This window comes from Glycine soja, chromosome 11, assembly GCF_004193775.1.
Source record: "Glycine soja cultivar W05 chromosome 11, ASM419377v2, whole genome shotgun sequence".
NCBI lineage: Eukaryota > Viridiplantae > Streptophyta > Magnoliopsida > Fabales > Fabaceae > Glycine > Glycine soja.
Window position 1 is genome coordinate 32,229,345 of NC_041012.1, and position 24,499 is coordinate 32,253,843.

The following is a 24,499-nucleotide window of genomic DNA, read 5'->3' on the forward strand; positions in this document are numbered from 1 at the left end:
TCCACATAAGGCACGAGATTATCAACTGTCCATGTGTTCCTCCCTTGTGGTGACACCATATACTGTAATGTCTCCATAACTTCAGCCTGCAATTATTAGGGTGAGGAAATTAATGCTGATGCTTTAAAAAATAATTTGAACTTAAATATTCAAAAACAGATAAATACCAATGTAGTTGTGTTTGCATTGTTCGGGTCAACAAACATCTTCGTTTTTCGCCTATACCAGACCATGTAGTCGGAGTTAAAACTCAATAGGCCCTCTTGTCGAGGATAAACGTCGACCCTAAACTCAACTCGATTGTTCCATTGACTGATCATTCGGGCGAATAGTTGTTCCCAATTTTCATCTTGTTTGCCTTTTAGCGTTATGCCATGGATATTCTGGGGTTGCGAAGGACACCCGGGAATAGGTAGTTACATTCCAAATTATCGCAAAACTCTATCGGGTTGGCGCCACTCAACAACATGGAAACAAATGAGTGGCACCACTGCGCACCACGCTACACTTCCAACCATAAATTGGAGGCAATGCTGATGTAACAGTTGTTGTGTAAGGCTCCCACAGAAACTGCATATAACAACACACTTGTTAATTTTCACTGAAACATGACATATTATTTATTATTTAACCAATACATTACGATCTTCTTACCTCATGTCATTTCATGATATCCAATTTGCGATGAAAAACTCTCAGATCATCATTGCCAATATGTTGATTTCCACGTCGCAGCCACCTACAAAAAAATATGAAATCATCCTTACTGACACGTTACATTATTAATTATTTTCAAATGAAATCTAATTTTTTAAACGACTAACCTGTGTCTGAGTGGTTTATTTTCTATTATGGGAGGAGTCCTCTTTGGAGCCAAAGTCGTGCATCGTTCCCATGTCCACATTTGGATTAAGATGCACATACCTCTGATTGATTTAGTTTTGTAATAGGTGGCGTTGCACATCTCTCTATATAAATAAGCAAGCACAGCAGGTCCTCATGCATACGTGCTGCACTGTCCAAAGTCACGTAAAAATTACAGGTACCTTAGGGAAACTTTGCTACTGCCTTTTTTAACAAATAGGATACCTCATATGAATCTAAGGATCCATGCACGAGTAAACCTTGCTAATTGTTGTATGTTACCGTCAGGGTTATTTAATTGTGGAAAATGGTGAGCCAACCAACTTAATTTAACCACACTACCTTCAAGTTCACCTTCATGTGGTCTAACTCCTAACAATTCTTCACATAAATCAGCCCAATCAAGATTTGTTGGACCAATTAATTGTGTCCCATCAACACGGAGACCTAATAAAACTGAGACATCTTGAAGAATAATCGTACACTCTCCGCATCTCATGTGAAACGTATGTGTTTCAGGCCTTCATCTTTCAATCAAGGCACTAATTAATGCCGCATTTATTTTTAGGTATCTCATATTCATTATCCAGTAAAAATCAGATTGTCGAAATAGAGGAATAATTTCCTCTGGTATTTTTTTTTACCTTGATACGTGGGGACAACTCGTATGATGTGTAATTTTATGTCTTCTTCCTTATTCGGCCATTCCAAACATGTTCTGAAACATGCTTAGCTTGCATCCATAAAACGTCACCATCAATTGGACGAGACTTAATTTGTATATTTGATGAACATGACAAGGAAGATATCATTCCAACTGCAAATTAAAATATAATACAATAAATTGACAATAAAATTTATACATTAATTGTACATAAAAAAATTAAGTACATTAAAAAAAATTAAATATATATACCAAATAATTAAAATTTCAATCAATAACAGAATATATATATATATATATATATATATTAATAACTAAATATATTATACAAATAATAAAATTTAAATATACTCTCCAAATAAATTAAAATACATGCAAACACAACTTTAAATAAATAACAAATTATATTTTTTAAAATTCAAATATTTCAATAACAAAATATATTATACAATCAATGAAATTTAAATATATTTTACAAATAAATTAAATTACATTCAAACACAACTTTAAATAAATAACAAATTATATTTTTTAAAATTCAAATTTTTCAATAATAAAATATATTATACAAATAACCAAATTCAAATATATTCTACAAATAAATAAAATTACATGCAAATATAAATTTAAATATATAACATAATATTTATATTTGCGGCCAAAAATTAAAACAATATATATACGAAATTAATAACTTAAAATACCTACAACTAAAACTAATTTAGCATACAAAATTAATAATTTAAAATACCTAAAACTAAAACTAACATAGCATACAAAACTAAAACTAAGAACTAAAACTAATTAACATAGTATATGAAAGGCAAAATTGCAAAATTGGTCCCTCACTTTATCTTCAATTACGGATTTGGTCCCCCTATAATTTAATTCACAAATTTGGTCCCCCAGTTTTATAAATCCCTGCAAAATTGGTCTTGGAAGCCCGATTTGGACGTTGACCGTTAATCTCAGACGTTGACTGTTACGTGTTAATGCCACGTGTGACTATCACATGTCAATGCCACGTGTCAACGTCTGAGTGGTTTCTCGTAAAGGCTTCATTTTTTGTAGGTAAAATTGTACTTTTGGTCCCTTAGTTTTACTCCAATTTCGATTTTGGTCCCCCTATAGTTTAATTCACACATTTGGTCCCCCAATTTTATAAATCTCTTTATAAATTGTTCCTGCAAAATTGGTCTTTTGAATGGTTTAGCCACTGGTGCTAAAGACATGGTAGGTCTTGATAAATCTTGCAGTTAGTTTTTCACTCACTTGGAATCCAGAGAAAAATCACTCTTTGTCTCTCTCCCACTTCCGGGGTTGTTCAACTTGGGAAAGTGGCACATGAATTCCAACCTGGGTCTGAAATTTTCTGATCTCTTATTTTAACTGGTTTTGTAATAACACCCTCTTTTTTTTTCTTTTTTTGCTCCTCCATGCGATATTATGTGTATACGACTGCTTAAGTGGCCTATGTATGACAATGGTATTTTTGTTTGAAATTTGAAATACAACTTCTCCAGTAATGAAATTTGGCTGAATTTATAAAGGGATTTATAAAACTGGGGGATCAAATATGAGAATTAAATTATAAGGGGATAAAAATCGAAATTGGAGTAAAACTGAGAGACCAAAAGTGCAATTTTACTTACAAAAAATGAAGTCTTTATAGGAAATCACTCATACGTTAACACGTGGCATTGACATGTGGCAGTCAACGTCTGAGATTAACGGTCAACGTCCAAATCGGGCTTTCAGGACCAATTTTGCAGGGATTTATAAAACTGGGGGATCAAATTTGTGAATTAAATTATAGGAGGACCAAATCCAAAATTGGAGATAAAGTAGGGGACCAAAAGTGCAATTTTGCCTATATGAAACTAATAACTTACAATAATTAAAACTAACGTAATATATAAAAGTTAAACTAAACCTAATCTACCATATAAAATTAAGAACTAAAACTAAACTATACAAAATTAATAAGTTACAGTACCTAAAACTATTCCATTATATATAAACTTTATAATATCTAAAACAACTAATTTAATTATCAGAACACAAACATCTAAATAAATAAAACACACAAAATATTAAATAAATAACTTACTAAGGTTTTGACAAAATGGAAGAACACGAAGGAAAAAGATATGAAGATCTCGTTCTCGCCACAAGGTTTTCTCCGCCAAAGCTCACTTTCACTCTCGTTTAAGGGGATTTTATAATCCACCAAGCCCAAGTCGCCAGCAGGGATGGTGATATCCTTGAAGCCCAAGTCGCCAGCAGCAATAACGACTTCTCTGTCAAAGGCTGCAGCTCCTGTAGCTCCCTGCACCTGCACCCCTACCCTTGCGCGCCTGTGCACCTAGGCTGCTGCCTTTAAGACGCCAGTCAAACCAACGGGTTCTCTCCACTCGCCAATGGAAGTGGCGACAACCACTGACTGTGTCGCCAGTGACAGTGACGACATGCCACGTGTCACAACCACAGCAAACGCGCCAATGGGACTGGCGGTTTGCATGATTTTTGCATGTCATTTACGTAGAAAACAACATCGTTGTGACATTAGTTTGAAAACAGCCTTATTTAGAGAATAAGTTTGCAAAAGTACCCTTTAGGACAATTTACCAAAGTTTATATAGCCTATTTCTATTTCTAATTGGATATGAACAACGCTACCTAGCTTTGTTACTTGGAAGCCCATAGCATGTTTAAGAGCTACGTGTGAGGCTTTCACTAATTCTTGGACACTCATCATCGTTGTTTCGTTATCATTATCATATCATCAACTTCACCATTTCACCTCACTCACTCTTTTCTCTATTAACCCTCTTTTCGAAGAAGCTAACGCCAAAACGATGTCGTATGTGCCTCCGCACCTCAGAAACCCGAGTTCCACCACCGTCGCCACCGCCAGAACCCCCTCCGTAACCCTAGACAACCACCACCACCACCACCACAAGCTCGCATTCGCCTCCAACACCACCACCAATTGCTCTCCATCTCTCTCCTCCTTCCACAACAATGCCTCTCGCCGGAGCTCCGCCGCGCCTCCCTCGCCGCGGATTCTCGCCAACCCCGACACCATCTTCCCCCAATGGCAACCCTCCGAACGCGTTTCCCGCATGACTCCGGAACAGGTTCCAATCCAATCATCGTTTTCCCCTCTCTTCTGTTCAATTTTGTATCTCACGTGCTTCTTTCTCTCTTTCACGACCTTTGACGTGAATGAATGTATTGATATCGAGAATTTTTAGAAAAATGTCTTTTTTTTTCCTCAATTGACGTGGTTAGGTTTTTTTTTTTTTTTTGTTGAATCTCGGTGGAGGAAATTTGTGTTTCAATTGAAGTGGCTTATGCTTGCGGGATTCTGTATTCAGCTCGCGAAGTTGATTATGAAAGTTTGGTTTAATTGGAATGAGGCTTATAAAAAAATGTAAAATGTAATGCTTTGCTTGCATGTCAATCAGAGTTTTTTTTTCCCTCTTGTTAACTCCAGTTAAGTTGAATGTTTTGTTTGGATTTAAAATTTCAGGACAGTGGTGTATTGTGGTGGAGTGAACCGCTTCGGTTGTAGGCTATAGAGGTGACTTTTGGCCAAAGAAGGGGCCGTAAAAAAGTTTCCAATTTTATTAAATTGTGTTGAAGTTGGATTCAACTTTGTGCTTGATCGATGGCTGTTATAGATTTTTCTTCAATGCACTGAGTGCTGATGATTTTTTTCCCTTGCTTGTCATTTTCTTTTTTACTTGGTGCCAGTAATCTCTACCTCATTCACGTGTCTTGATTCAAACGTTTCAGTTTGTACTCTTTTAGGAAACATTTAACAGAGTTGTTATTTATTGTCCTGTTTTTAGAAGTTCATCAGCTAGCTAGTTTGTTTGTTTGTTTTTTCTTTTTTTATCTTTACGTTTTGATGCTACACTGATATTTTGGTGTCCTTCCTGTTTTGTAACTACATGAGAAAATATTGATTGCTGAGTTCTAGTGCTTGGCATGTGCAGATTGAAGAGGTCCGGTCCAGGCTTAATCTTGATGTTGCTGTCGCATCTGACTCTCCTCCTGCACCTGCTCCAATAGAATCGTTTACTGATATGGTATTTAATTTTATTAATATTTTAATCATATTTATATTTCTTCAAGGTAACTATTTAGATTTTATTGATTTAATTGCAAATGTGTGTACAATTGTGACCTTCTTTGCTCAGTGTTTGCATCCGAGTATCATGAAGGACATTGCTTACCATGAATACACCAGGCCAACTTCGATCCAGGCACAGGCCATGCCAATTGCTCTCAGTGGAAGGGATCTATTGGGTTGTGCTGAAACCGGTAGTGGAAAGACTGCAGCTTTCACAATTCCTATGATACAGGTCTGAACTCATTGGACGTGACATGTTTGACTGAACTCATCCTTAGATACTGTGTGGTGAATAACAATCCAATTGTAAATGATCATCATTTTTTTTGTGATTTAATTTTTATTCCCTTCCTATTTCTAGCATTGCTTGGCCCAACATCCCATTCGGCGCAATGATGGTCCCCTGGCATTAGTTTTGGCTCCTACGAGAGAACTTGCTCAACAAATAGAAAAAGAGGTGACATGTAATTTTTTGTGAATTAATTGTGGGTTATCTAGGGAAGCATTTATTGTTTATTTCTCCAATTCTAGTAATAATTATAGAACTATATCCTAATGCTTTTCATATACCTTGGTTCACAGCTTGTCTATTTTCTATGTTTATTACCTTTTGAAATTTGGATCTTTATAAAAAAAATTGTTGGTACAAGATTCTTGCTATCTTACTATGAACTACATGCTGTTTCATTTTGTACCGGGCATCTTCTCTTATTATGCCTGAAACTAGGATCTACACCAAGTAATTTCATTCTTGCTATTTTTCCCTTTTTACGAATATCCCCTTTTGTTTTCATTTTTTTAAGCATCTTTATGGTGTTTTGATTTTTGGTAGGTTAAAGCTTTTAGCAGATCTCTTGAGTCATTAAAAACTGCCATAGTTGTGGGCGGAACCAACATTGAAAAGCAGGTAATTAAATGTTGTCATAATCTTTATCTCTTAGTTATTTTTGCCTGGTTTTGTGAAAATTTGGTTAACAACAAATGGTGATGGCTATTACTTGTCTTGTTGCCATTGCAAAATTCTGTTAAGTATGACCAGAGAGCATCATACAAGTTTTGTGAAAGCTTTTGCCTTGGACATGAGTTAAAGCTGTGTTTTCAGTTTCACACAGTTAATTTCCTTATATGCTGATATTTGTGTTATTTATATGTTGCACACATATATGATGTGTATCCAATTTGCTGATACACCTATTCTTAAAATATATTGGATAATGTAGGATACCTATATAGTTTATATAAAATTTTATAAAATACAATAAATATTCTATTATAATTCTGCAAATGCAACCTAAAAACATACTTTTTGGACATTGCTGAAAGCAAAATATACATTATTAATCACTGTCATCATAAATCACTTACTATTGCCTAAAAACAGGAATAGTGTCAATCTCATTTCCTCCTAAAGAGGATAGCTTCCATGTCTAATTCATCAGGAGACTATGCTTTTATGTCTTGCACCCACTGGCAGAAAAATACAAATTAAAAAAAATAATAATGTTACCCATTTTAAAATTTAAAATAAAGGTTTGACATAGATGGTAATGCCTAACACTTGATGCTTCAAAAGTGAAGTATCCAAGAGAGTATCGATGTGGATATGTATTCAATATTGATACTTGGATTGGAGCAAATGCATGTATCAGTGGTTCAACAATGCAAAAATTTTAGACACAAGGAGTCTGGAACAATTTTTATTTTAAGTTTATATCAGCTCCAGTTGAAGGTAACATGATTTTGTGTGTTCTCCTTCTGGTCCCTATGACAGAGGTCTGAACTAAGAGCTGGAGTTGAAATAGCAGTTGCCACCCCTGGAAGATTCATTGATCATTTACAACAAGGCAACACTTCCCTCTCCAGAATTTCTTTTGTTGTTCTAGATGAGGCAGATAGAATGCTTGATATGGGTTTTGAACCACAGATAAGAGAGGTTAGTATTTTGTGAGTTTTTCTCCTATATTTGAGGTATTTCTTATGTTTTCATAACAGTTTCATTCCTGATGTAAGATAACTAGTGTGACTTCTTCATTGCTTTCCTTTAAAATACTTCCAAATTCAGTTGTTTCCTCATTACTCTTTTCCTGTCTATTTCAACTGTTGGCATGACGCTAAAACAAGAGTTACTGTGACCAAACTTCATTAAGAATTTAACATAAGTCCCTTTGATAAGAAAGCAAATGAGGTTACAATTTCCCCAGCAAAATTAGGTATGAAAATGATGCCTCTTGTCTGGATACAAACTTTTTTTTCATTCCACAATTTAAGCTTCTAGCATCTCTATTTTGTCTGTACCTTGGGTTGGATTTTCCTGAGCTAACTGTTATGGCCATGCTTGAGATTTGTGTACCTTATTATTGCTATATGATCTCATTTGAATGGGTTATCAGCAATAAATAACTTTTTATGCTATATCCTCAGGTAATGAGAAATCTTCCAGAGAAGCATCAAACACTGCTGTTTAGTGCGACTATGCCTGTGGAGATTGAAGAATTATCAAAAGTCTGGTTTCCTTCATTCTTGACAGAATTTTTTCAACCTTGTTATTTTCACCTTTGAACAAAATTAAAATAATGAATGGGTGATATTCTGATATTTTGAAATGACTTATTGTGTGCTGATGTTTAGACAAATAAATTTTATCATTCATTATTTGCTTTTCACAAAATTATTTTTTTAAGCAGCTTTGCTGCTTGATCATAACAGAGTAGCACATTGAATTTTCTAGATGTATGGTAATTGAAATATCATTTTTCTTTTTATGCTTCTGTATTTTATCTTTTTTGGTTCATGATTTTCTTCTTTACAATTAAAGCTAGCCCCAAAACACATCCTTTTGAAGAACATTATTTTTCATCAATATATTTCTGTGTAAGTTCAGTTGTTGAAGGGAATTTTTTGAAGTTCACCAATCATTTGTTAAATTTCAGGAGTACTTAGCTAACCCAGTGCAAGTGAAGGTGGGGAAAGTGAGTAGCCCAACAACTAATGTTTCACAAACTCTTGTGAAAATTTCTGAAAATGAGAAGGTACATTTTCTTAGCTAACAAAAGGAGAAATATACTTTTGTTAAGAGCTGGACTAAAAGTTATAAATTTAGTTTCATGTTTCCTAGAATATTGGCTATCATTAATGTTAAAGTTGTTGTTTGATAATGTTTTATATTTCTAGCTTGTTGTAGAAGCTGTCCTGTAATCTATCACCATAGGCTAGGCTTTAGCCTTCATCATGAACTATTTTTTGTACTATTTGTTAATTCTCTCTCTCTCTCTCTCTCTCACACACACACGCACACACATACATCTCTCGACAAACTAAGGTTGAGGATCCTTTTGTGTGCATATATTCATACTTAAACATTTCAAGTTGGTATCAGAACGGGACGATCCCGTTCTGCACTTTGTCTCTATCTATTGCCGGCCACCATCACCAGCGCCATCGTCCGCTGCCGCACCTATCTCCGATGATACTCAAATCTGGGTTGGAACATCCAGTTCTGCGCTATGTGTTGGAAATACTCAGATCCTTCAAGACTTGTTGTTCCTTCTGGAAAAATGCTCAAGATAGTTTTGCTAATGACATCCAGAGTTTATTTGATTCTACAAACCGTGCATTTTCTCTCAAATAGACTAACCATGGTATGACCTCACACATAGCCAAAGCTGCTGTTGAAGAATTAAAGAAGTTCCTAATACATGACTCTGTGGATGAAATGAAAAGAAGACTCGATAAGCTGTTCATGGTGGTGATTTTGCGGACTCTACACTCAGATTTTGATCATGTGCTTGACCAAATTCTGGCGGGTGAGCAAGTTCCTTCAATGGACAGCCTAGTAACTAGGCTTCTTTGTGTTCCTACTTTGGTGAGAGGTGAAAACTCAGTTGTAGCCACTGAAACTTCAGTAGCACCTGTTGAAACATCAGCCATGGTAGCATCTCGTGGAAGAGGAAGTCGTGGCAATAGAGGAGGACGTAGTAGTAGAGGTGGACGTCCTCAATGTACATATTGCAAAAAGCTTGGTCATACTCAAGAAAAGTGCTATGTCTTGCACGGTTATCCTAACAACGTAGCACATGTCTCCAAATCTGAAAAATCGGAATCCAAATTTTCTGATGAGAAGTATCAAGACTATTTGAGGCTGAAATCCATCAGTCAAGCCCAGGCTTCTTCATGGCCAAGTGTCTCAATAGCTTGTATTTCTCAATATGTGGAAGGTCAAAATCCATGGATAATTGACTCAAGTGCCTCTGATCATATTTCTAGTAATAAATCTTTGTTCTCCTCTATCTTTCCACCTAAATTTCCTCATCTTGTTACTTTTAGCATATGGGTCCAAAGTTGCCTCTCAAGGAATGGTCAAGTTCCCTTTTCTTTTTCCTTAAAATTAAATTCTATTTTGTGCATTCCAAATTGTCCTTATAACTTAATTTCTCTGAGCCAATTGACTCGCTCCTTAAATTGTCCAGTAACGTTTGATGTTGATTCCTTTGTCATATAGGAATGTGGTACATGCTGTCTGATTGGCGTTGGACATGAATCACGAGACCTTTATTATCTCGAAGCCAACTCATCTGTGTCCTGTTTTGCAACATCTTCTCCAAAACTTTTGCATGACCGTTTAGGCCACCCTAGTTTGGCAAAATTAAAGATCATGGTTCCTAGTCTCAAGCAACTTCAGAAGTTAGAATGTGAGTCGTGCCAATTGGATAAACATGTTAGATCCTCTTTCGCTAGACAAACTGAAAAAAAATGTAACTCAGTTTTCTCTACCATTCATTCAATGCCTGCAAGTTCTCCTGATTCATGCCCTTTGCCATCAGCTTCCCATACGATGGATCCTTCCTCCACATCACATCCTAGTGAACCAAGTTCTGATTGGCCCAAAGGTATTCAATCTACTAGAAATTCTCACCCTATTTACAATTTTTTGAGTTATCATTGCATATCTCCTATATATTTCTCCTTCGTCTCTTCCTTGTCTTCTATTACTATTCCTAAAAATGTTCAAGAGGCACTTGATCATCCTAGTTGGCGACAAGCCATGATTGTTGAAATGCAGGCTCTTGAGAACAGTGGCACATGGGATTTAGTTCCTGTTCCCCCTAGGAAGAAGACAATTGACTGCATATGGGTTTATGCTGTTAAAGTCGGGCCTAATGGTGAGGTTGATCGACTTAAGGCTTGGTTGGTTGCCAAAGGCTACACTCAGATTTATGGCCTTGATTATTGTGACACCTTCTCTCTTGTGGCCAAGATATCAACTGTTCGGCTCTTCCTTGCTATGGCAGCTATTTGCCTATTGGCCTCTTTATCAATTAGACATAAAAAATGTCTTTATTCATGGTGATTTAGAGGAAATCTATATGGAGCTACCTCCTGGTTTTGTTACTCAGGGGGAGTCTGGTTTGGTGTGTAAATTGTGTCGATCTCTCTATGGGCTCAAACAGTCACCACGTGCTTGGTTTGGGAAATTTAGTCATATTGTTCAGAATTTTGGAATGAAGTGAAGTGAAGCAGATCACTCAATTTTTTATTGTCATACTTCTCCAGGGAAGTGTGTTTACCTAATTGTCTATGTTGATGACATCGGTATTACAGGGAACGATGCTGCCAAAATTTCCCAACTATTTTTAGACCAAAGACCTTGGCTTCCTAAAGTACTTCCTTGGTATTGAAGTGGCTCAATCAAAGTATGGCGTTGTCATTTCCCAGAGAAAATATGCTCTAGACATTTTGGAAGAGACAGGTATGACTAATTGTAGGCCTATTAATAGTCATATGGATCCAAATCAGAAGTTAATGTTAGTTCAAGGTGGACCTTTTCCAGATCCAGAGAGGTATAGAAGGCTGGTTAGGAAACTCATTTATCTCACAATTACAAGGCCTGATCTATCATTTGTAGCCGGAGTTGTCAGTCAATTTATGCAGGATTCTCACATTGACCGCTGGAATACTGTGATTTGCATCCTTAGATACCTCAAAAAGACTCCAGGATATGGATTATTGTATAAGGATAATGAGAATACCCAAATTTGTAGGTATTGTGATGCCGATTGGGCAGGTTGTCCCATAGACAGGCGATCCACCACTGGATATTGTGTATCCTTTTTGGGAATATTGTCTATTGGAAAAGCAAGAAACAGAGTGTTGTTGCTGGATCAAGTGCAGAAGCAGAATATAGAGCTATGGCTCTTGTTACTTGTGAATTCGTGTGGATTAAACAACTTCAAGAATTAAAATTTTTTGATGTTCCACAGATGAAGTTGTATTCTGATAATCAGGCAGCTCTTCACATCGCTTCTAATCCTGTATTTCATGAGAACTAAGCATGTAGAGATTGATTGCCATTTTGTTCAGGAAAAGCTGTATTCCAAAGAAATCAGTACTGAATTTATTAACTCCAACAACCAATTTGCAGACATCCTGACCAAGTCTTTGAGAGGTCCTCGGATTCACTTTATATGTTCCAAGCTTGGAGCACACAATTTATATGCTCCAGCTTGAGGGGAGTGTTAAAGTTGTTGTTTGATAATGTTTTATATTTCTAGCTTGTTGTAGAAGCTGTCCTGTAATCTGTCACCATAGGCTAGGCTGTAGCCTTCATCATGAACTATTTTTTGTACTATTTGTAATTCTCACACACACACATATATATATATATATATATATATATATATATATATATATATATATCAGCAAACTAAGGCTGAGGATCCTTTTGTGTGCATATTTTCATACTCAAACATTTCAAGTATTAATTTTCAAGGATTGATTTTAACGTTTCTTGGTTTCATTCCCCATGTTTCTGAAGGGGGCTGTATTCTAGTGCATGTAAGTTCTTAAATGCATGGCATGGGGCAAACATTTGCATAAAAGTAAAGTGACGAGAAACTGGGATGAGAGTGAGAGAAATTATAGAGATAAGAGTGAAGAGAATTGAAAATAGTGGAGAAAGTGAATAAATTATCTAGTTTATTTGCATTTTTGACCCTTTGCCTTCTTGTATATGCATGATCGTTTTCCTCAATATTTTATCTTTAGATTCTTAGGTTTTTCTTTCTTTTGGCTTCTGTTCTGAAATCTTGTGTTCTTGTAGATTGATCGGCTTCTAGATTTGCTTGTAGAGGAGGCATCACAGGCCGAAAAATGTGGTCATCCATGTCCATTAACAATTGTGTTTGTTGAGAGGAAGGTATGCTTTGTTTTGTGTCCCTGCTATGTATCAATATTGTATCTACATTTGTATCGTCACATATATGCTTGGATGCAAAAAGTAAAAAAAAATTAAATGCTCTTGTTTAGTTAGCTGTGCAGAATTCTCTCTCAAGCTTGGCATACTTACGTATCTCTATTTTCATTTTCTAAGTTTCTCATTTTGTATTGCAACTTAGCTGAATTGTTTGTTCTCTTTTCTTGCATATTGTTTTATTGTAATAATGCACTGCAGAATTAAATGAAGCTCAAGTTAGGATCGCTGAATTTAGTTTCCAAATCTTCATAATAGGGAAATGATATTTGTTAATTTGTTCAGTGCACCAAATTTTTACATGCATTTCTGGAACTATATTTTTGCCAGGGTAGTTTTGATAGAGGTTGAAAGTTGAAGTTGGTTATTTTTATTTGTCTGAATAGAAATAATCCTAGTAAATTGTTTGAAAATTTATTTCTTGTTGTCTCTTATTATTGGTTTTTTACTGTGTATATAGACAAGGTGTGATGAAGTTGCTGAAGCATTGGTAGCTCAAGGATTATCTGCAGTTTCTCTTCATGGTGGTCGCAGTCAGAGTGAAAGAGAAGCTGCCTTGCATGATTTTCGGAGTGGCTCCACCAACATTTTGGTAATCTCTCCTACATTGGTCAAATTTTATCAGTAAATTTTTCCTATTTTAGCTTTCCTTCCTGTACAAAATCTGTTATTCTTACAATATCTTGTCATGATTCATTGCAACTAATGGTTCAGGATGGATATTTAGTAGTTATGAAAATATTGTTGAAAAAAGCCAGTGAAGACATCGTTAGCTTGTTTTATTCCCTTGCTAAATGAAATTTCTTGTTGTATCAAACGGAGAAAAGAATAAAATGTTTAGGCTCAAATGGTAGCTTTTTTTATCCAAAATATCTCAATTGCTCTTCAATTTACTAAAGTCATTAAAGTACCATGCATTGCATTTTCTGCATGCTTAATATATGGACCTTTGATATCCATACGTACTCCTTTTTTCTTCAGAATTCTAGTTAAAATATTGGATTCTTAGCAATTTTTGCATAATTACTTTAAATTGCTTGGCATTTTTTATCCACTAACCATATTAAACCGTTGATACCATACCATTCAGGTTGCCACTGATGTCGCGTCTCGTGGCTTGGATGTCACAGGAGTGTCACATGTCATTAATCTAGATCTTCCAAAGGTATTTATGCTCCAAGCAGAAACTACTTGATGACTGAGTTTTATCTGTAATCCACTTGAAAAAAGATTATCAGGAAAAGTACTGGGATTTTCCAGAGTTAGTGGATTGCCATTCTGCTACTGCTATGATGGCATCTCATTTGCCTGGAATTTTTCAGTCAAATTTAATTTCCTTGACAAATGCATACCTGAAGCTTCAGTTATGGCTGCCTCAATTATAGACCATGGAAGATTATGTACACCGGATTGGAAGGACAGGGCGTGCGGGATCAACTGGCTTAGCTACTTCATTTTACACTGATCGCGACATGGTACTTGCTTATCCTCCTTTATTTTAAAGAAAAAGTGAACTGTACTTTTGATCTTGATTTTAACATTAATATGATTCTGCTCATTAGTTCCTCGTGGCAAATATAAGGAAAGCAATAGCTGATGCAGAATCTGGGAACACACTGACATTTGCAACCGGAAAGGTACTGTATTCATTCTGCCAGAATATCAAGACCCTTACGGTCCATTTGGCATACCCTTAAAAATCTGTGTAAAAATTCAAGAAATGAATTTTTTTATCCATATAATATAAAGATATACTAAACGGATAACCAGTGTTTTAGGACTCTTATGGTGTTAGTAATTTTTTTGAGCTGGGCTTGTTCTAGTTGTACTACTTCATTGATATTTGACTGTGATTAGTAGTAGTATACATACGTGTTGGAGGTTTGTGTCTAACAGTCCAAGATGCTCAATTTCTCCCGACCACTTTCATTTTCAGTATATTATATTATATTTAACTTTGTGTGACAATTGACTTTGTGCCCTTGGCTTCTAGGTTGCTAGAAGGAAGGAGAAAGAAGCAGCAGCTGCACAAAAAGAGGCAAATATTGCTTTATCCAAACAGTTAGGATTGGGAGCTGCTTCAATGAACATTGAAGATAAATATAAATTCATGATTACTGCCACAAACACTAAAAAAGAGGGAGCAGCAGATAGTGCCTGGGATGATTAACGAAGTATTTGGTTCTTCCCATATTTGATTGGTGACAACTGCTAAAGCCTTTTAAGGTTGGTAATATAATGGGTTTTTTCCATCTTCTTTTAGTGGTCTGACTGATTAGTCAAACTTGTTATCATGGCACCGCTTGCTACAATTCTTTTTCTCTCAACCCTATTCAACGGTTTACTTATGCATATTGTTTTTGTGTTTTGTAGTGCTGGTGCATAATTGATATTGAGTGCATTTATAGGTTTGTTGCTTTTAAGACGCTGGAGATGGAGAAGTTTCTTGTTAAGTTTCCAAGTCTACGTATTGTTTCACACCGTTGTAACCAACTAGCTTGCTAGACGCCTAGGTGCTTTGTAGAGTTGTCATGCAGGTAGTGCATCTTATGTAATCATAGAAGTGCAAGTTTTTTTTAAATTTGTGTTACGCCGAATATACCACTGTTCGCACAAATATTTCATCATCATTAAATGTATATATCCAGCTTGCTGCATTTCACACACCTACTTTTTTGTTTGTTTCTTTGTGGAGGTGATTGTTTATGTACAATCATCAATTCATTCTTGGCTACTCAAATGAAATTTGAATGTCGCTTTGTTCAAAATGGCTATTCAATTAAGAACACATTTGGAAATTGTACCTTTTTCTCACCGCATACAAGATTCAGCATGCTTGGTATCGAATTGAATAATGAATACATACTTTTCTATTAATTTTCACTTCAAAAACGTGTATGCTAGTTTGCTTTGCTTCAAGAAGATATGCATAAGATGACTTGTAATGAAGAACCAAACACTATCTCCATGAATTTGGGTCCCTATGGAACATCACGGCTGACTAATAGTTAATTGTCGTGGGATTTTATTTCGTGCATGTACAAATAAGTGTAAACAAAAAATTACATAAGAATTTGATATTATGCATTTAGCATAATAAATTCTAGTCTACAAGAAAGGAAGCATTTCTTTGCAGTGACACGTGTTATCGTTTTCCCTTTATCTTCCTCCTTGCGTTGAAAGAAATTGAAGTTGGCGATAAGAAAAATGTGGCCTTTTAAGATGAGTAAAGAAATAGAGATAAAAAAAATTGTAAAAACTGAAGATTTTTTTTTTGACCGAAAAAATGTATCACTATCATATTAAAAACTAAAAAGTTATTATATATTAAGGGTAAATAATCATTTTTGTTTCTGAATGTGTAATTCACCCTCAAATATGAAAATACAAAATTTAGTATTCAAAAGTGTAAAAAGTACAACAAATATATTCGGCAGTTAACTTTCCATTACCGTTAATAAAATAGTCATGAATTTATCATTGAAATGATTGTCAATGTAATCATGCTGACTAAATTGGACAAAAATATTAGTAAGATACTATTTTTGGACGTAAATGTCTGTAATTTTTTGTTGGACGAAAATGTCAATATTTTTTATTGGAGGAAAATGTCAATAATTTTTTATCAAACATAAATATCAATATGTTTCTATTGAACTAATTTGTTAGACCCAAAATTTCGTTTCATTTAAGGGAAATATAATTTTAGAATAAATTTTTGCCATTTTTTATCATTACAAACATAACATTATAATAATCACTTAAAAAAATATATTAGCAAATATAATTTAAAACAAACATAATAATAACGATAATATTGATTATCAACCATAATTTTTTTGTCACAATAGAAATTATTCAAAATAAACATTGTACCAGTTTATCAAAATAAAACATTGTAACAGTATACTAATCATTACAAATTTTTCTAAATTACCCTAAAAGATAAATATATTTCATATTTCACTTCTTCGAATCTTGGTTATTTTATTAACGGTGACAGACGAAAGTTAACAACTGGATATATGTGTCACACTTCTTACATTTTCAAGAAAGCATTTGTCAGCGAATTGCACGTTATGAGGGCAAAAGTAGTTATTTACCCATTCATATTCCCATATTCCCAAAGAGTGAGAAAACGAAAAGTCAAGAAAATATTATACGACAAATATGTTCCTATGTTAGCAATTAGAGATTGTCACGTTGATAATCATTTCAGTGATACATTTGTCCCTCTATACCACGTAGACTACTTTGTTAACGGTGACGGACGAAAGTTAACGACCGGATATATTTGTTGCACTTTTTACACCTTCAGGAATTAAATTTTATATTTTCATCTTTTAAGGACGCATTTATCAGCGAATTCACATTTAAAGAAAAAAATGACTATTTAACCGTATATTAATTAAAAAGTGTGAATAGCTATGATGATAATAATGATGATATATTATGATTGAAACCTAATACAACACAAAACCAACTTCCAATTCAACATAAAGATGAGGAGGATACAAATATCTGCAAATTAATTGTCCACAATCCTAACCAGTTTGTCGGTCTCTTCTAACTTAACCGGATAACATTTAAAATCATATATATGTAAAGAAGTCAAATTATCCCAAACCACTTCTAAGTTCTACCTTCTCATAACCTTGGGTTATATATATTACACACCCCAAAGTATATGAAAGACATCTCAGACACATTTATAACAAGGATAAGAAGAACAAAAAATACAAAACAGGAAGGAAGGGTAGTATTATACAACAAGTTCACATGCAAGTGAATTAAGCAACCATGCTGCTGATGATAGATTAGGTGGCCAAAAGAGGAACCCTCTTGTGTCCTGTGAAAGCTTGCCGAAGTACATTGTATCCATTTCTGTAATGCTCAAGTGAGAAGCATAGTTGCCTTATGACCTCACGTTTCTCTTCAGCTCCTTCTAAGATCTCAACCTTTTGTTTCTCAATCTCTTTCTCTTGTTTCTTAGCTCTTGATGTTAGTTCCTCCACTTGTTTATGTGCCTCTTCAACCTCATCATTTCTTGAATTTACCACTTCTTTGAGTGAACCAACTTCTTCTTTGAGATCATTTCTCTCTAACTTCAAAGCATCTAGGCTTACATTTGCATCTTCTATGCTTTTCTTTCTTGACTCAATCTCTTCCTTTAACTTCTCAATTTCACCTTTGAGTGTCTCTCCCATCTCTAATTTTTCAGAGTGGATTTTTTTTATCTCATCTTCCAAGGCTTGGCAATGAAATTCCCGTTCTTTCAACTTCTCCTCCAAATGAGTCTGTTCCCCCAACAACTTGGGCATTTCAGACTTCATATTTGCTCTCTCAAAGAACATCTTCTGTTCTACATCAGATAGAGAACCTTTTAAATCTCTAACCTCGTGATCCCGGTCGGCTACATTAGTCCTCATCCTTGCATGCCTTTCTTGGAGTTTAGAATTCTCTCTTTTCTGAGAGTTGAACTTTGTTTTCCAACTTGCAATGTCCTTCTCATACAAGTCAAGCTGTTCCTGCAATTGCTGAATAGTCTCAAATGTTTTCGTAGCCCCGAATTTCAACGAAACAATTTGCATTTCTGAAGACTCAAGCTTGTCTTTGTTCACCCTTAGTTCCTCCCTAAGTTTCTTCAACTCCAAGGCTTCTCCTCCTACCTTGACCCCTTCCACAGTTGAAGATAATCCAACACCACCCTTCAGATTCTTTGATTTCATTGACCTATATTCTTCAAGTTCAATCTTCAGTTTACCTATCTCCTCTTCTGAAAGCCTCAACTTCTCATTCACAATCCTTAGTTCTTGTTCATATGCATTGACCTTGACACGAAAATCTTCAGCATTGTTCTCAATTCTCAATTCACCATTCTTCACACGTTCCTGATCCTCATGCTTTTCTTTCCCCTGATCATGTGGTATCTCAATCTCCAACTCCATCACCCTTGTGTTGATACTACTATTATGATTATCATTTCCATTCCCAAAGAAGCCTGAAAAACTGTTCATGGATGAAGCATCATCATAATCCTCATCAGTATCTGTCAACATAGAAGAACCATCACCATCCTTTTGACATGCATCAAAACCATTCACATTCCCACCAGAATTACCAAGAAAAACATCGAATCCCGCGGCACGATTCGTCGATATTCGACGTCCCATCTTCCTAGGAGAAGACATGTAAGAGGGTGGCTCAGAGCCATAATCTGAAACACCAGAAGCCTGTGATTGAAGATCACGAGGTGTGTTTATGTGATCAAAACGTTCAGCCATGGATTTGTAGGCACGGTAGAACTCTTCAACTAGAGAAATCAACTCTGGCCTCTTCTTGTAATACATCTCAGCCTTTTGTGCAAATGAGTCTCCATCCTCTTCAATCAGCTTCTGCATTTGCCTCACGTTGCGTTCCATCTCTGAGGTTTAAGGATCGTTTTGTCATTTTCTTTGAAGGCTTGTGATGATTATTATGGCATGAGAATATTAAGATTATATATGTTGCTTTTAGATTTGAATCAGAAAAAAAGAAAAAAGAAGCAAGAAATGAGATCAGCCACCCTTGCAAACTGTTGCAATTGCAGAGTTGGGAATGGTGATTTTTTTTTTGCAGTATGCTTTTTTGAGGGATAATATTGAAACAATATGTTATATGAGTATGACATGATACCAATTACGTTATTTTTTGTTTACTTGTTTTAACTTGTGCCCTTAAACTTGTTATGGGAAACCTACAAATGTCGGTTTGGAAGAATATAAGTTATGATTTTGGATTAACAAAAAGCTTTTGGTTTGTTATATTATAACAGGTGTATTTAGAACTAGTACCTTGATAAAGGAGTTAATATAAATATAGTATTGTATAGTTGAAAGATAATCATATTTGTTCAGAAAGGTTAACTCTTTAGATAAATTTTCAAACTAACAGTACAACACAATTGATTTACTAAAATAGGACACTTTTAAAAATTATTTATCAAAATGGAATTGTTATCAAACATATTATCCAAGTGAGATTATTACCATCGATCAAGTTAACACTTTAGTCAAAGTAGTACTTTTCATGACATGTCAGTGTTTTCATTTTTTTTAAATATTAATTTGAAAGTTCAATGATTAATGTGATTAAAAGACGGCACATGAATTTTTGGTTCAATATTTCAAAGAAAAATGCAAAAGTATCATACAAAAATATTACTTTTTATTTCTATTTATAAGAAACAAATTATAGTAGGATTGTATGATCGGTTCACGTGAAATAGAAGTAGTACTATCTTGAATGATGTGTTGTCTCAATCAAATGATAAAAACAATCACACTTTAGTAATATGTTTGATAAAATTCCCGTTTTGATAAATACTTTCTAAAAGCATCCTAGTTTAGTCGATCAACCATATAACACTTATTTAAAAAGTTATACACACATCATTTTAGAAAATTATAATTTGTCACACAAATATAAATGCAACTCAAGGAAATGTTAACTAATATTCTAAAGAAAAAAATTACACAAAATTTTATTGAAAATATTTATTATATTAAATATAAAAAAATATTTAATATTTTAATTTTTAAGTGACTACGATTAAAATTAATTAAATGAATACATTTAATGTTTTTTTAATCATTACTCATGGTAGTTATAACTTATAAGCATGATCCTATTTTCTATGTTAATGCAGTAAAAAGTCAAAAACTTCAACAATTAATAGGTGTGAGGTCAAATTGTATTGGGTTTGAAAAAAATTAAAATCTGAATCAATTAAAATTTGAATTTAATTAAGTAATATTTTAAAAAAAGATCAAAATAAAAATAATATATTCATATATTTTTACTTTTAGCTTCTTTGAGTTATTCTCTTATATAGTCATTTCACGAATTTAATTCCCTATCTTATTCTTCACTACTTAATTATGTAATGCAATTTTGTTTCACTGTCAACTAATTAACATCTAATATTTAACAGAAATATTACGGTGTGCATTAAATATTAAAAGTTAAGTTAACAAATAAACAAATCTACAATTAAAATAATGAGGTGATCAATAATTTATTTGTTTGGGTGGTTCTATAGATTCATTCTCCTTAAATAATGTCTCGAGTTTGAATTTTGTGGATGAAAAAAAAAGTGATTAAAAAATAAAACTTTATTAAAGATGGTCAGTCAAATTCTTCGACAAAAAATAATTTCACACCAATATGATGATATAAAAAAATAATGAGGTGAATCATATTTGCAAAAAATAAATAAATGAGGGACCATATTCACAAAGTGACATTAATAAGGAGGCTAAAAGTCAGTGAAAGCCTTTATTTTTTAAAAAATAAAAAAAAATCAAAGTATAAAAAATAAGAAAACATAACGTGGTTTAATTATGACGAATATATCTAATTTCAAAATGTACAATCCGTTATTCAATCTAATATCAAATATAATTACACTATTTTTAACCTACTTCATCCCAAATTAATCTAAATTGAAGAGATTATTAGTATTATTAGACTCTGTTAATATTATTTTATTTATTTAGGCCTTCTAATGTGTATATTGTAGTTCCAAAACTTAATTAATGAAAATGAAGTTCATAGTCAAAATTATGAAAGTAACAAACAAAATAAGCATACTATTAAACTATGGTTCCATTGTTGCGTTGCGGGTACCCCTACCAGTGTATGGGTTGATAATATATAACAATGTTATTAATCATAAGTTTAAAGAAGAAAAGGAGAAGAAGATCTCGATTTCGATATACTGATAATAAAAACTAACAAACTGACTATTAATATTTTTTGATAAAAAAAAAAAAAAAAAAAAGTTGAGTTACATAGCATAGAGGCAAAGCTGAATCCTTGTTTGACACTATATTTTCTTTGCTTTTGACAATGATTAAGGAAAGCAGATCACAAGACTATATATAGTTGCATTACATACCTGTAAGATTTTCTGAAAGCCACTTAGAAGTCTTGGACCTGATGAGTCTGCTCCACATACAGGATTGCAACTTTCTTGATTTCATCTTTTGTCGGAACCAATCTGGAAGAAAAAAAAAAAGTCATGTTATTGTGTATAAATCAACCACGGGTAACAGGAAAATCAAAAGGATCTCACTCTTGTAGGCTTAACTATTAATTAAAGGACCTAAAATACATCCATTGTTGAATTTGAAGGTGATATTATACCATCTTAAGAATAACAGTGTTGGGAGAACCAGATCAAATTAGTTGGTTCAAATTGATTAATTTAATTCCGGAAACTAGTCTAGTAAAAAATCAGAATGAAATCGATTGAACTAGCTAGTTCAAAATCAGCCAACCAGACAAAAACTACTTTTTTTGGGGGGGGAGGGGGAGAGAGAGAGAGACTTTTTGATTATATATTATTATGATAGGTAATTAATTACGTCAATTATATTTATTTAGCTTCTAACTGTAGTTGTTAATAGACATTATCATGTGTTATTGAACTTAAATATGACATATTTTATTTGGTTCCATGTTTAATTTTGAAGACTATATTATGAGTCATGACATTTTTAATTGAATTTTAATTTTTAATATATGAACTTATGAATATTATATTATTTTTATTTAATATTTTTATTATATATTATATTAAAATTAAATTAATATTATTTAATTATTATTAGTTCCACCACATTTTAATCGCATTAGACCATTGAACCTTGAATTATGATGTTAGCTAATTTAATGACCAATCTGATTTTAAAACATTGATTATTATTGTTATTCAAATATTATTATTATTATTATTATTATTATTATTATTATTATATACCTTTAATTAAATTAGTAAAAAAATGTTACTAAAAAATAAATTTCAATTAAATATAATTTTCATAAACCAGTATATGTTATCTGATGATTTTACAAATACATAAAAATATAAATATAAATATGAGTGGTATGATAAATATATAAATAAAAACATACATATGGATATGTTTAGTTTGAATTAGATTGGAATTATTATTTTCGTTAATAACATTAAATTTATTAGTAATTTATATTATTTTTCAAAAATTATCTTTAAAATTATTGAAATTCATTATATTTCTTATTTCACTTAATTACTTTTTACCTAATTAGTTAATGTATGTTAGTTTTCTTCAATACTTATAAGAGAGAATGCATTTATTTTTTATAATTCATAATATTTATTGTAAAGTAATTAAAGATATTTTGGTAAAAAAATAACTGATGTAAAATATAACTTGAAAATCACTTATAAAAATGAAAAACAAATGTGAAAAAAAATCTTACATATAGAGAGATGAAGTAGTATTATTTTCTCTTTGTGTTAGCTTTCTCCACTTAATTATTTTCTACCTAATTAGTTAATATGTGTTAGTCTTATATTCTCTAATACAAATGTATTTATTTTTTAATTCATAGAATTCATTGTAAAGTAATTAAGGGTATTTTGGTAAAAAAATAATGTAAAATACAACTTGAAAATAGTCTTATAGAAAAAAAAATTGAAAAAAAGTTTTACATTTAGAGATGGAATAGTAGTATTTCCTTTGTGTGTAAATTTTTTTGGATAGTGACAATCACACAACCAATAGAATTAATCCTAATTCAGTAGGAGGTCAGTAGAAGGACACCGGTAGTCTCTAACCAAGATAAAAAAAAAAAAAAAGAGAGAGAGACAAATTAGTATTAAGTTTCCTCCAAGCAAAATAGATTGAGAAAATGAAAGCAAATGAATTAAAATAATGCTAGGATAAGCTCAATAATCTATCATGTTCAAAGAAAATACTAAATAACAAAGTAGAAAACAAAATGACGATTTTCTTATATTTTAAATACAATTTATGAACAAGGAAGCAATAATTTAAAATGATAATAAAAATGAAAACAAAATCAAAACATACACACAACTAGTAAAGATCGATGGAAGTATGAGAAGTATCGAAATTCCAGTTATTGAACTTTAGATTCTGTGTGTCGTTGTTGCTCTACGATCTGTGCGTTGGTGATGAGTAGAAGTGTCTTTTGAGGTGACACCTTTGATGAAAATAGAGAATGAGATATAAAAATTATATATCCAAAGGATGAGAATGTACCGTGATTGTCTTGTGTTTTTCTCTTGAACCCCTATGTCTAATTGTCTATTTATTCTAACCCTCCTAACTAAATAAGGAAACTAAGAGGAATAAGAAAATATGTGACAAAAACATATATAAGATTGATTAGGTGATAAAAGAATAATAAAGAGTAAAAAAATTGCAAATTTGAATTATTTTGCTAATAAAAATTAACTATAAATATTTGTCAAAAAAACATGTGACAAAATAGTAAATGAATTATAAAATAATCCTATGTAAATGAGAAAATAAGTCACAATATATATATATATATATATATATATATATATATATATATATATAAATCTATGAAGCAAATAACAAAATACTATAAAAGATGAAAACTAGGGTGTTTATAAACCGATTGGAAAACCAAAAACTGAATAAATCAAAGCTGAACAAACCAAAATAAAAATCTATTTGATGGGATATATTTTGAATTTAATTTTTAAAACCAATCAAATCCAATC

At 33.0% G+C, this 24,499-nt stretch overlaps 2 protein-coding genes across 2 annotated transcripts; one reads left to right on the forward strand and one right to left on the reverse strand.

Annotated features, from left to right (window-relative positions):
* The first annotated feature begins 4,340 nt into the window (after positions 1–4,340).
* On the forward strand, positions 4,341–15,581 carry LOC114376760 (DEAD-box ATP-dependent RNA helicase 20-like). The gene is made up of 15 exons (XM_028335021.1): positions 4,341–4,668; positions 5,533–5,625; positions 5,737–5,901; positions 6,031–6,126; positions 6,502–6,576; positions 7,441–7,602; positions 8,091–8,171; positions 8,600–8,698; positions 12,766–12,861; positions 13,376–13,507; positions 14,006–14,080; positions 14,301–14,390; positions 14,478–14,552; positions 14,909–15,141; positions 15,289–15,581. The coding sequence occupies exons 1-14, from the start codon at positions 4,387–4,389 to the stop codon at positions 15,083–15,085; spliced, it is 1,698 nt and encodes a 565-aa protein (XP_028190822.1). The 5' UTR covers positions 4,341–4,386; the 3' UTR covers positions 15,086–15,141; positions 15,289–15,581.
* Positions 15,582–17,732: 2,151 nt separating this feature from the next.
* On the reverse strand, positions 17,733–21,911 carry LOC114373187 (protein NETWORKED 4A-like). The gene is made up of 2 exons (XM_028330713.1): positions 21,854–21,911; positions 17,733–19,339 (listed from the first exon to the last, which is right to left on the reverse strand). Exons 1-2 carry the CDS (start codon positions 21,909–21,911, stop codon positions 17,733–17,735), a joined length of 1,665 nt encoding a protein of 554 aa, XP_028186514.1.
* Positions 21,912–24,499: the final 2,588 nt, after the last annotated feature.

Coding starts and splice junctions, on each gene's coding strand:
- LOC114373187 (XM_028330713.1), bottom strand. CDS start 21,911: ATGTGGAGCAGACTCATCAGGTCCAAGACTTCTAAGTGGCTTTCAGAA. Junction 19,340..21,853: donor GCTTTCAGAAAATCTTACAG/GTATGTAATGCA, acceptor CTTAAACCTCAG/AGATGGAACGCAACGTGAGG.
- LOC114376760 (XM_028335021.1), top strand. CDS start 4,387: ATGTCGTATGTGCCTCCGCACCTCAGAAACCCGAGTTCCACCACCGTC. Junction 5,626..5,736: donor TAGAATCGTTTACTGATATG/GTATTTAATTTT, acceptor TTCTTTGCTCAG/TGTTTGCATCCGAGTATCAT. Junction 7,603..8,090: donor TTGAACCACAGATAAGAGAG/GTTAGTATTTTG, acceptor CTATATCCTCAG/GTAATGAGAAATCTTCCAGA.